The following is a 13,020-nucleotide window of genomic DNA, read 5'->3' on the forward strand; positions in this document are numbered from 1 at the left end:
AGTGATGCCTAAAAAGAGATTATAGAAGTTGTATGAACAGCTTCGGGGTCTTGCACACAGGCTAAGCAATAGCCTAGCCTGTAACCAGGCAGTGAGCCACTGGAGCAGGTTGAATAGAATTATTACAGATTAGATATTTAATAATAGTCTGTGTAGAAACAACACCTGCTTCCGTATACTTGTCACACTGTGGTCTCACAGAGATATGGATGCGTTGGGGGGCATTGGGACCATTTTCGGCTGCGTGGCGTTGGGTCTTGCATTTGCAGCCTATAAACTTGGCTTGTTGTACCAATTGTTTCACAAGGTGAGTGATGTGTTCCATTTTTATTCGACTGTTGTTTTTATATTCTATTCTACAATGTGTCTCTTGCACTTTAGACTGGTTATAGCAAGCAGGCAGGAAACTCAGTTTTAGCATCTGCTGTATTGTATCTATGCATTCATTCTCTTAAAAAAAATGAGAAAGCAGGGGTGTTGTAGCATATAAACATGTGCATTCTTTCTCATGGTCACTGGTCAGATAATCATCAAGATATTGTGTATCAAAGGTGAAAGATGAGCAGAGTAGGTGTGAGCTCTCCATTCTTGTAATATGAGAAGAGGTAAACTTTGAACAGCCTTGGCCCCTGTGGCTATCGAGTACAAAGGCTATCACAATGCTCTGACTGGACCTGCCTAACGTTAGTGTGCAATGCACAAACAATAAATACTATTGTGAAATATATGCCAGTGATGATGACATATAGGATAAAGGAGTTGAACACGTGAATTCAGTTTCCAGTAATATTTCCAGCTTGCATGAAGGTGTAATGTTAGTTCAGATTAAGGAGAATGTGGTTCAACTGGTTTGATATTTCAGGTTTTCATGTGTTCTTGTGATATTAGCCTATACTTTGCATTAAAGGGCCAATTTGTTTAAGTCTAAACAACTCTCTGACAAACTGTCTTGAAACAACAACCCCACATGAGACACAAGTAATGTGCTTACAGTACTTTGGTCTTTGGCACACTATCTTGAAACTCCTTTGGTTATAATCAGGCACATGCACAGAATGTTATAGAGGCAGGGGATGAAATTTCTAAAAGGGCGTTTTGGTGAAAATAGCAGAACTCCAAGCTCACAATGCATCGCAGCGAGACGCGTTGTGAGCTTGGAGGTCGGCTATTTTCGGTGCTTGATACCACACTGAACTAAGCATAATCAAGTCAATACTGGAGATGTGGCGTAACAACAGGGAGGGCTTATTATTCTTTCAACATAAGATGCTGCGTTCAAGTCCAAGTTCAAGTTCAGGAGAGTTTAGACAAGGCAATTCTCTTGAATGCTGCCTTCATGGCATGGAAAGAGGGCATTAGCATTTATTTTACCACAGTAAAAACTGCATTCATGGCCTGAAGAGGGCACTTTTTACAGACGGATAAAAAGGCAGGGGCTCAAGCCCCCTTTGATGTATATGTGTGCACGTGCCTGGTTATTATCATATGTATATTATGCCTGAATGGTCTCTTCTCTCTCTTACTGTACTTTAGACTGAAACTGAAAGCCCACGGCATGGAGGGGAGAGTGTGGCACAGGTGCTCCGCAGCCATGGGGTCAAATATGTGTTCACCCTGGTGGGGGGACACATTTCACCCATCCTGGTGGCCTGCGAGAAGCTGGGCATACGCATTGTAGACACCAGGCATGAAGCCACTGCTGTCTTTGCTGCTGATGCTGTGGCACGACTGTCAGGTACAGTACCCACTGATAGAAGTACCACACACACCTTGGAACCCATTCCCAGAGTGGGAATTTACATTTTTTTTTTTTACACACATTTTTATTGGATGTCTGCGTTATTCTTGGCCGCAACGGTCCCTATGCCAGAATTGAAGCGGGGACAGCCATGTGGTGCTCAAACCATTCAGCTATTGGTAGCACCCATAGTGGCAGTTAAATGCTAGACACCAGTTAAGTGCTCTTAAATTTGATCTGAGGTTGTAAATTAAGTTAATCCTTTCTGATGGCCGCTTTGCCCCGGGCAGTGGTTCTGCTTTGGCTATTGAAAAGCAGGGCAACCAGTTGACTGACATCATAGATGTCTGACATCATAAGACCACATAAGACTGACACATTATGTCCATACATGATGGGCATTCCTAGATATGGGCTTAATATTGATGACATCAGGGATCTCCATATATGGGCATAAAAGGGACAGGGACTGACATTAAATTATTAGTGATGAATACATTTTCCCCATTGACTTTAATGGGGAAAATTCAAATGGTAAGATAGATTGAATTCATTTGCAAGTGTGACTCGTCACGGCAACCACATCTTTCTAGTTATTATATGATAATGATGATGATGATGATAATAAGTATTAATATTATTAGCATTATATTTGATTGTATTACTTTATTATAAACTAATAATTGCATTCACAATGTATGTAGGTGTATGCATTATTAATGTTAATTGGACAATAGATATTGTAAAATGGGTTTCAATAATTGGCATTGTATTGGTCTTTGTCAGTATGCACAGTACCAGGGCACAAACGTTTATTCTCATTATAATATAATAAAATGAAGAAGAAATATAGCAAGGCTAGAACTGTGAGTTTCAGATTAGCATTTTGGTGGATTGATCATTTTGGAGCAGTTGATGATACTAGTGTGTTTCCTAGGCAGTGTTGGTGTAGCAGTAGTGACTGCTGGCCCAGGTCTCACCAACACAGTGACAGCGGTGAAGAATGCTCAGATGGCTGAGTCTCCACTGCTGCTAATGGGAGGAGCTGCTGGTACACTTCTTCAGGTTTGCATCAAAGTCAAAACATGAATCCTATTAAGTTTGACTTGTGAACCATATAGCCTATATACTACTAAACGATGAATATCAAAAGTAACCAATCTACAAGCATTCTCACAGCGTGTTTCATTGTGTCAGTTCTCTACACTTTTGGGCTATAAGGGTGTAAGCAAACTAGGGATTGAAAGTGGTTAATGAGTCTGTGTCTAAATCATTGGTCTATTGAATCTAAGATTATTGTTTGCATGTCAGATACAACAGTAGTGGTTCCCTTTTCTGGATCAGGGCCTACTACTAAATCTTGAACACGTTCACGACCCACCCATCTGACATAAGTCAGATTAATGATCAATCGATGGAACCAATGTTGTATATTTTAAGTTTTATATATTTTTTTACATTATTACATTTGTTTTAATTAAAGTTAAATTAAATTAAAATTTGTTATATCATCATTCAAATCTGAGTGCTTTGCCAATTACTTGCAGTGCCTTCAGGGCCCACCAGTCGGCCCCGTCCCACAGGTTGGGAACCACTGAGATACAGCACGCATAGGGCCAAATAAAATAAATGTACCCCCTGCCAGAATGCCTAATGTCCCTTTAACTTGTGATTGGTGCACAGGGCAGAGGAGCGCTTCAAGACATCGACCAGATGTCGCTCTTCAAGCCGCTGTGCAAGTTTTGTGCCTCCATCAGGACTGTGAGGGAAATCATTCCTACGGTCAGGAAGGCCCTGGCCATCGCCCAGTCTGGAACCCCTGGACCTGTTTTCATTGAATTCCCCATCGACACCCTCTACCCTTTCCACCTGGTGTCCAAGGAGATTTTTGTGAAAAACCCTCCCAAAGGCCTGATGGGAAAAATCATCACTTGGTATGTTGATGTCACGGTGGCCATAAGAACCTATTTTGTTTTGTTATTGGTTTTATCGACCTGTTTCCGCGGGAGTTTACTGGAGATTATTTGGACCTGTTTGCACCACACTTCCGGTTTAACAGCAGACATACAAGCTCACGTCGCGTCGCAGATGCAAACGTTGTGAGCTTGTAAATCATACTCGGCTGCGGCGCCGGAAGCTCGGTACAGCGTCTGCGAAATGCACTATGGGGCGTTGGAAACTCGTGGATATAGGACATAACAATACATACAAGACATAATAACAGCTAAGTGGCCTTGTGGTTAGAGTGTCCGCCCTGAGACTGGGAGGTTGGGGGTTTGATTCCCCGGTCGGGTCATACCAAAGACTGTAAAAATGGGACCCAATGCCTCCCTGCTTGGCACTCAGCATCAAGGGTTGGATTGGGGGGGCTGATCACCATTACTGATTCCCGAGCGCGGCACTGCTGCAGCTATCACTGCTCCAAGAGATGTGTCAAAGGCAGAGAACAAATTTCAAATCACAGCAATGTGTCTGACTAATAAATAAATTATTATTATTATTATTAGACAAACCGACACCAGACTATAATACATATACAACATGTGCTGTATGAGAAACACCTGGCTAAAAAATGACATGAAGTGTGTCTAATTTTTACGAGTGGGTCTATTTGTAGCAGTATTAGTAGCTTCAGTATTGAAAGGCTGGAGGCTGACATCAATGAGGTCGCTACCCCCCCTATGTCTGTGTTCCAAAAATAAACAAAATAGCCTGGCAATTTTACTCATATGGATATGAAGCATCAACGGACGTTGAAATAATAATTTATCCAAAGAAAACATTCTCCCAACACAGACATTATTATTATTGTTATATGACGTGACGTTAAGACGGCTATGGTGTTTTCAATAGAAACATCCTTCGGCGACCCAGGGGATAACGGAGTGACGTCAGGACTTTGATACAGTGGGTATAACATGTCAATGTTTAATTTTGACATTACAAAAAAATTACATGCTGATTGATCTCTTTTAAGGTACCTCCGGAACCACCTCATGAATCTGTTTGCTGGTGCCTGGGAGACCAGGGATGTGTCTCCCCTACCTGTTGATGTTCCACAAGCCACAGATGATCAGGTGAGGCTGCTATAATACATATGGTAAACATTCATGTACGTGTTCTTTCCACATTAACTGGTTATTTTGTCTTTTTCAACCAACCAAGAAGACATGAATGTGAAGTTTTATTGCTTGGGACTGCTGCTTGATATACAGTATAATAAATCATTTACTTTACTGATAACATGCATAAGTCCCCCCTGATGACTGCAGTTAGGCAAAAAATGACAACAGAAAGTGTATCTCACAGGACAGCCATGGTATTTGATTGCTAATTGTCTGTGTTCACAATGGAGTGAATTAATGTGTTGCTGCCTCATGTAGCCTGATAGGGTGTTCAATTAAGCCAAGTGGTAAGCTTTACGCAAACTATGTTTTTATGCACAATCAGGTACAAAAGTGCATAGAGCTTGTAAGCCGAGCCAAGAAACCTGTTATTCTGATTGGTAGCCAAGCAACACTACCCCCAACACCTGCGGATGATATCAGGTACAGCCTATTCCCGTTTCTTGTACCTGTACTTGAACATACATGTAAACTTATCCTGTTGTGGTAAAACATATTTTTTCTGCCTGACTCTCAAGTCCCTTTCTGATGATCCTCGGTTATATTTCTATATTAAAGAACACAGTAACATTTGTTACCAGTGGTACAGGCACTTACATTATTACACAGAGCTTACAAAGACCAGAAACTTGCAATACAGTGAACAAATGTACAAACCCCAACAGCACATTGACAAAGCTTTCATGTCTATAAGGATCAGCATGTGTTCCAATATATTTGTCTATAATACAGGAAGGCCTTGGAGTCCTTGGGCATCCCATGCTTCTTAGGGGGCATGTCCCGTGGCATGCTGGGAAAGGATAGTCCGATCCACATCAGACAGAACAGACGGGATGCCCTTAAAGATGCTGACCTGGTCCTGTTGGCAGGTTGTACATTCTGCTTGTATAGTTATTGTGTGTGTGTGTGTGTGTGTGTGTGTGTGTGTGTGTGTGTGTGTGTGTGTGTGTGTGTGTGTGTGTGTGTGTGTGTGTGTGTGTGTGTGTGTGTGTGTGAGAAATTGCATTCAGTATCATCCAACTCTTGAAATCTAATATAGTAAATGTTACATATAGCTTAATATAGCATGTATTACAGTAGATATCATTCTTTATTAATCATTTATAGCAGCCAGTATTGCATATTGTTGAGGTATATTATTTTAATGTTGTGTGTATCACATTTCAGGCACTGTGTGTGACTTCAGGCTGAGTTATGGTAGAGTTCTGAGCAGACGCAGCAAAATCATTGCTGTCAACAGAGACAAGACACAGCTTCTGAAAAACTCTGACATGTTCTGGAAACCTACGGTGGCAATTCAAGGTACAATCAGATAGTTATTGATTCATAATAATCATGAACAAATCTGTAATTGAAATAGTTGAAACAAAACCGCCTCTGTTTTGAGTGATTGACTGGGTTTGGGTTGATGTGGATATGAGCTTATTTGTGTGACCGTCTCTGCATGGGTGTGTGTATACAGTGTACAGTATGATGTCCCTCTATGCATGGAACAAACTTTACAAATGTGGCGGTAGACATTTCCTGTGTTCTTCAACTATTCTGTTATACAGTATTTATGTATTCTAGGTGATGCTGGTTCGTTCCTACTTCGGCTATCCAAAGGACTGAAGGGGCACAAATGTCCAGAGGAATGGCCACAGAGTCTCAAGGCAGGAGATGTCACCAAAGAGACAACAAATAGGTAAATGCCATTTACCTATTTGTTGATCAAGAGTAGCTATATGGAATGGAAAGGTAATTAGACCCCTCTTTTTCATTTGCCCTCTTAAAATTGCCAAATACAAGGCACAAATACTTAGTTTCCATACAATCAATTATTTGCATTACAAAACGATTCGATACCGATTACCACATTTTAAAACGATACGATACAAAGCCAAAACGGTACGATATTTTGCTTTTGCAAACGAAATAGTAGATCATTGCAAATTAAAATCGATTTTTCAATTCAGTTACTATATCGTTACACCCCTAGTAAATGGGGATCAGCTGTCAAATGTTAAATCCTATGACCAGTGCACATCATCTGATTCTGTAAACATTGTTTCACTGTGTTCACGGTGGCAGAGGTATGAGTAGGGCAAAAGTGTGACATGATGTGACGTGACGTGACGTGACGGACAGACAGACCGACTGACAGCCGGTGGAGGTTTTGATAGTAACTGCGACTCCCCATCTCTCTCCCCATTTCCTGTCAGTCTACTGTCCTATCAATAAAGACATAAAAGCCCAAAAACTAATCTTTAAAAAAAAAAGATAAAATAATCCAAGTGTTGTGAAATGTAAATGTTCACTTACACTCATACGCACACATAAATCAGTTTATATTATTTGTGCATCTAGGGCAAAAGCTGAAGAGAAGACGGAACACCACCTAAACCCATTGCATGTTCTTCACCGTGTGGACGAGTTAATGGCAGAAGACAGTATCATTGTGGCAGATGGAGGGGACTTTGTGGGAAGTGCAGCTTACATTATGAGACCCAGAGGACCTATGCGCTGGCTTGATCCAGGTTAGTGGCCTATATTAGTCTCGCATTGTCAGACAACTATTCCACAATCTCTGAATGCTATATAGAGTCTGGAACTACACCTCCTGAAATCCGAGTAACGGAAGCTGGTATTTCCGTTCACGAAAATATATTTTAAAATATAATTTCTGCTAAGCAGCAAGCTAAATATGCTTAGACGATTTTGATTTATACGCATACATACATTTTAGAAGGCAATTGTAGCCAATCAGGAGGGAATATGGGAAATGGGACAGATCCATGTTGATGACATGACTTTAGAGATACTGTGTACCACTTTGTGTGATTTTAGGCCAAAATCCATCCAAGGAGTGTGTGTGCATTGTGCAAAGTACTATACACAATGTATAGAAGATGTACCAAAATGCCCAAAACAATTTTAAATGTAAAAACAAATTGAATTGCAGAACCAATGCAAAGACTATAGTACAGAAGTCAGGAATGGGATCCCCATAGGGGAATCTTAAGTCGTAAGAACCGTGTTCCAAAAATAGACAAGTCATCCGAGAGATTTTGGCAGGTATGTGACTCTGTGTATTTTATGATATTGAGTAAGAGTTACATTTGATTATGTCTGTGTTTGGAGAAAAACATTTTTTTTTTCTTAACCTCTGGATAAATTAGTACTTTATCCATATGAGTAAAATGGCCCGGCTGATTTGTTTATTTCTGGAACTCTGTTTTTATATGGCGATCTAAGATTCAAATCCAATACAAAAAATAATGCTGTGACACAGTGGGATAGCGCCCTCTAGTGGCAGTGATGTCAGACTTCGGTGCTTGGGCTGTCCATCATAATAGGACAGTATCAGGACAGGATTAGTTTCCAAAGCAGTAAGCGTAGGTTTGTTAATTTCATTAAATTTGATTTTCCCAGATGATCAATAGGCGGAGATCTCCGATCTATTTTTGCTTTAAAGTTTAATCTTTTCACACAATTCCCATCTCTGCAGGTGCCTTTGGGACTCTTGGTGTTGGAGGAGGGTTTGCCCTCGGTGCAAAGCTGTGCCGACCAGAATCTGAGGTATGGTCGGTACACAGACCTAAGCAAAGTCCTGTATGTGTTCATCACTTCTTACTGTTCATCATCAGACACATACTGTCTTACATTATCTACATGTTTGTCACCTTCAGGTATGGATAGTTTATGGTGATGGCTCCTTGGGATACAGTGTTGCAGAGTTTGACACATTCACTAGACACAAGGTAAAACCACCAAACATGAATTTGGAGTATTGAACTGTGATTCTTATCCAGAGCAACTTAAATGATTTATGTAATGATATATTTGCTTCTTTTGATATTTGTGTTCTTTTCCCTGTAGTTTTCTTTATTTTCTATTTGTTTCTATTTATATATTTTTTTTGTGTGTGACACAGCTCTGTAGAGGTACTATACAAATGTTCCTTAGTTACTTAGTATGATGTGCTATGGATGCCACAAACATAAAGAAAAAACAACAGTATCTTCTCCTAGGTTGTTTCATCATTTGCTCTGCAGCAATAAAAGCTTTAGTAGAAGCTAGCTTAAGTCCTATAGCTACCTGATCATGACAGATGCCCAAAATTATATTATTGTTGTTGATCGTCGTCATCTGTTGCTTTTGTGCTCCGAGAGTGAACAACTGGAAGTGGTGATTGTATTCACTCTCTTTGCATTATGTAAGGGGACTTTCAGAACATCACCTATTCTGCCACTGTATAATAAAACAAGTTTATTTTGTCGCCCGCCTGTTTAGCCTACTGGTGGTACCAGCACTCACATTACACAGATATTATTAACCTGTCTATTTTTGTTGAACTAGAGAACTTCTATCAAGAGTAATATCATTCACTTACCAGGACTCACAGTATGCTATATTGGTAGAATCAGATTTTGAGATCTGTTCTCCCATACAGTGAAAGTGTCAAAGTGAACTTAACTTTAGGTTTGTCAATCACAGAGCACAGATCGATTCAACATCTGTACCTTATATCATGACCAGTTAGTTATACAATACAACGTTTTTACCAAATTACCGAATTCAATCTCTTATTCTGTTAATCTCCTTTTCCCTTTGTCACTTCTCTCCCAGACTCCTGTCATTGCTGTTGTGGGCAATGATGCCTGCTGGAGTCAGATATCCAGAGAACAAGTGCCCATCCTTGGTAGCAATGTGGCATGTGGCCTTGCATTTACAGGTACATATTTGTGTTTTTCTGTCCTTTTGTAGTTCGTCTGTACTGTACTGTATGTTTCATTCCACATTCTGCACAGTGAAATTGGAAACCTGGATGAGATTCACAAATCTTTTTATTATTGTCCTTGACTAGGACAACGATACATTGATTTGTGAATCTCTGGTAGTAACTGCTATTACATTTGCATTACTCTAGTCACTAGAGTAATGTAGTCACTACCGTACCAATGACAAATGATCTCTTTCTTTTGCAGATTACCATGTAGTTGCTGATGGTTACGGCGGCAAAGGTTACCTAATAGGGCGTGAGGATGATGACAGACTTGATGACATCATCAAGAACGCTCAAAAGGAGACCCGGGAGGGCATGTCCACGCTTCTCAATGTCCTGATAGGGAAGACCAACTTCAGAGAGGGCTCCATTTCTGTATAGGATTGTTCTCAGATTGTCCAGGGGGGAAAAGATACATTTCTTCTCCTTCTCGTAAGTTTTCTCTGACTTCCTTCATACACCGGTGTATCAAGTGAAGACAACTCTAAATTGCAGTCCAACCCTTACTTGACCACTGCTGATCTTGTTTGCTGTTTTACTTTGGTTTACTGTGATATTTTACTTTGGTTGAGCATGCATACCTCCATATGAATTTGTATAGCCCACAAACCGTGTTAATCTCAAAGGGCTATGTAGGCCCACATAACAAAGCAAATAAAATGACACCCCCTGTCCCGAGGGGGAGACTCAATCATCGATGATGGTTGCCCCAGATATCCATAACATTGTCAATTAGTTGTTTTCACCTTTAAACATCTATTGAAAAGTTTTCCTGCTGACGCAAACTGTATGCTATCAATAGAGATGTGACTCTGATACCATGTATCATGTATTATCCATGGAAATGCTGGATGATTACTTTCATACTGTCTGAGTGGGACGAGAGGAGTGGCACACGACCGAAACAAGTCTACAAGAAGGCAGATGTGAAGTGAAGGATACTTCACACGGCAACAGGTCTATATAACGTGTATTCTCTGACATATATCCAGGCATGCAAACTTGTCACTTTTCAGGGAAAATCACTGTTTTGAATCTAAAATAGGTAATCTGCGTGATTTGTGCAGATATAAGGATACATTGTTTTGGGTTAACGATTCTCACAAACAATTCCCAGATTTTCATTCTTTGCGTCTATTTGGATGTGTGTAAAATAGTGCAAGTGACTGAGGATGTGACATCACCCGCAGCGAATGAAGCAGAGGGTGGAGCACTGAACTGTGAGAACACGCAGAGAGCGAGTGTTGAACAGAGAAATTAAATTGAAAGTGTTGCTGCACTTCAGTAACGACAAGTCAAGTGCATGGAATGCATTATGCCACACTATAACATGCACGCGACACTTTGTGGATGAAGCAGGCGCAGTCCCCCAGCATGCTAGTAGATAGATCATCTTCTATGTTAACTATTAAATAAATTATGTATACTAAGTTGAAATGTCCATTTCTGTATGGATACAATGTTGGGTTATTCTACTGTATTCCTTTAATGACTGCTAGACTGCTGATATTAATGGCATCTTTCTGACTTCATATGGCCAGTAATCGGGACAAGATTTAAATGCGCGCCAAATCTTTCCCCTACTCAGTTTGCATGCCTGTATATCTCAACCATTAGTCTGTTAACACAGCAAGTTTAACCGCCTCCGTTGTCTACACCTGCTTCCGCATGTGATCACTGGAGGTGCTGTGTTGTTCAGCCAAACACGATAATATTAATAAAATCATGTAGTGTGTTGCACCATTATTTTAACATCTTTTAATGGTCATTGTTGCAAACCGATCAGTTAGGATTTTAAAATAGTCCTGTAGTGTGAGCCCAGCTTTATAGTATATCAGAGGTTGGCTATCCATTACCTCACATGGGGAAATAAAATGTCCCACCAAAGAAAGATTTGCTTTAAAACCCTACAGCCTAGATAGCCCCAAAGCTGCTCTCTTTGTGTTGTGAAATGGTGCAACTGCTACATCTTTAGAAGGGAAGAAATGTAATAACTGGTATGCTTTGTTAAGGGACTTAAACTATTCAAGAACGTGTTCATCACTTGTTTTTACTTTTAAACAGCCTGTCTTCAGAGATGTGTATTTCTATTTGACTTTACTTTAGGCACTTAACTGAATGAAACCACTTGAGAGAGTAGTGATTTTACTCAAGAGAAAACTTGACCAGTATGCTATTTCTGCTGTATGTCAAACCTTGAATAGTCATATTCAGTAAAGGTCAACTAGATGGCAATGGTTGCATTCCTTCAGTTTTCTAACCTCAATGCATTGCCTGGAACTCAACATCTGATTTTAAAATGTCAAAAAGTCAGAGGTTGCACAGTATGCCTTTAATTGATGAATGCACATTTTACCCTGACCTTGATCAAATAGTACATTTGTAGTGTAAAGGGCGTCCAAACTGAGCACAATAACTATACAATTATAGTTTTCAAAGTCAAGTGGATGGCAGACAGGCAGAGTTCAGACCACAACTATAACAAATACATTGGTGAATGGTCAAAGACACTTAAAAGAAGACTGAGTACCAAACTTGTGGCTTGAGGCAGTACAATGACTTGAAAATCAATTCATATGTTTAACCTCAGTCATAATAAATCACTTGACACAGGTCGGATTCTAATGCATTCAAATGTGTAGATGAATAAACATGTCTAATTTTATTTAATTAATGTATTAATTTGGCTATAAATTGTCTAGAATTAATGATTTATAAACTCAACCGGTGTTTACAATGTTATGTGTAAAACCACACTTAAATCATTACCATTAGATTTGATTTATTGAGAAATCATACTGTTGATATACTGCGATCCTTTGACAAATAGATCCTTTGATAAAGATCATGTAAAATATATAATTATGTATCCACATTGAGGAAAGCACTGGTTTTCATGATAGATGTTGAAATAACACACATTTTCTATAACTTTTAAATTCCAGATGTTTGTTCTAATATTTATGAACGGACTGAATCTGAAACTAACAAACCATCTGTGGTAAATATCAAATCAACACTCAATCAATCAACGCTGTATTAAAACTGTCATGTGTTACTGATGGGATCTTGATCTGACCATTCACTGTATAAATGCTTAAAAATAAAAGTGAATCTGTATAGGCCTATTAGACGCTGTTTATGTTTTGATACAAGTTCCAACTACAGTATAAATGCTTATGTTATGCATGACAACTTATGTTTTTCCCTTTTCTTTGATGATTGGGGGGGGGGGTTATGTAACCTAGTAACCCAGTTGTTACCTAGTAGGCCTAAGTAAGGGCAGCATGACATCATGATGACCTTGCTCTGCCAGTGGCACAAAGCTCTCATCAGCCTTGGTCTGTCTTATGCTGTGTAAGCAACACAGAGGGAAAATAATAATGTAGACT

The 13,020-nt window shown here is 39.7% G+C and overlaps 1 protein-coding gene across 1 annotated transcript in view; it reads left to right on the forward strand.

Annotated features, from left to right (window-relative positions):
* The window catches only part of ilvbl (ilvB (bacterial acetolactate synthase)-like), a 12,875-nt gene extending 119 nt beyond the window's left edge, over nt 1-12,756 (forward strand). Inside the window, exons 1-14 of the mRNA XM_080731651.1 lie at nt 1-307; nt 1,534-1,735; nt 2,676-2,803; nt 3,422-3,672; nt 4,716-4,815; nt 5,189-5,286; nt 5,596-5,732; nt 6,031-6,165; nt 6,433-6,547; nt 7,210-7,379; nt 8,351-8,421; nt 8,532-8,603; nt 9,472-9,577; nt 9,831-12,756. The exon at nt 1-307 is cut by the window's left edge and continues 119 nt beyond it. Of these exons, the coding sequence (XP_080587777.1) occupies nt 206-307; nt 1,534-1,735; nt 2,676-2,803; nt 3,422-3,672; nt 4,716-4,815; nt 5,189-5,286; nt 5,596-5,732; nt 6,031-6,165; nt 6,433-6,547; nt 7,210-7,379; nt 8,351-8,421; nt 8,532-8,603; nt 9,472-9,577; nt 9,831-10,009 (1,866 nt within the window). The 5' untranslated portion in view covers nt 1-205 and the 3' untranslated portion in view covers nt 10,010-12,756. The remainder of the gene's footprint in view (nt 308-1,533; nt 1,736-2,675; nt 2,804-3,421; nt 3,673-4,715; nt 4,816-5,188; nt 5,287-5,595; nt 5,733-6,030; nt 6,166-6,432; nt 6,548-7,209; nt 7,380-8,350; nt 8,422-8,531; nt 8,604-9,471; nt 9,578-9,830) is intronic.
* Nucleotides 12,757-13,020: the final 264 nt, after the last annotated feature.

Source organism: Nannobrachium achirus, assembly GCF_963921795.1.
Source record: "Nannobrachium achirus genome assembly, chromosome: 8".
In the NCBI taxonomy this organism is placed as follows: Eukaryota; Metazoa; Chordata; class Actinopteri; order Myctophiformes; family Myctophidae; genus Nannobrachium; species Nannobrachium achirus.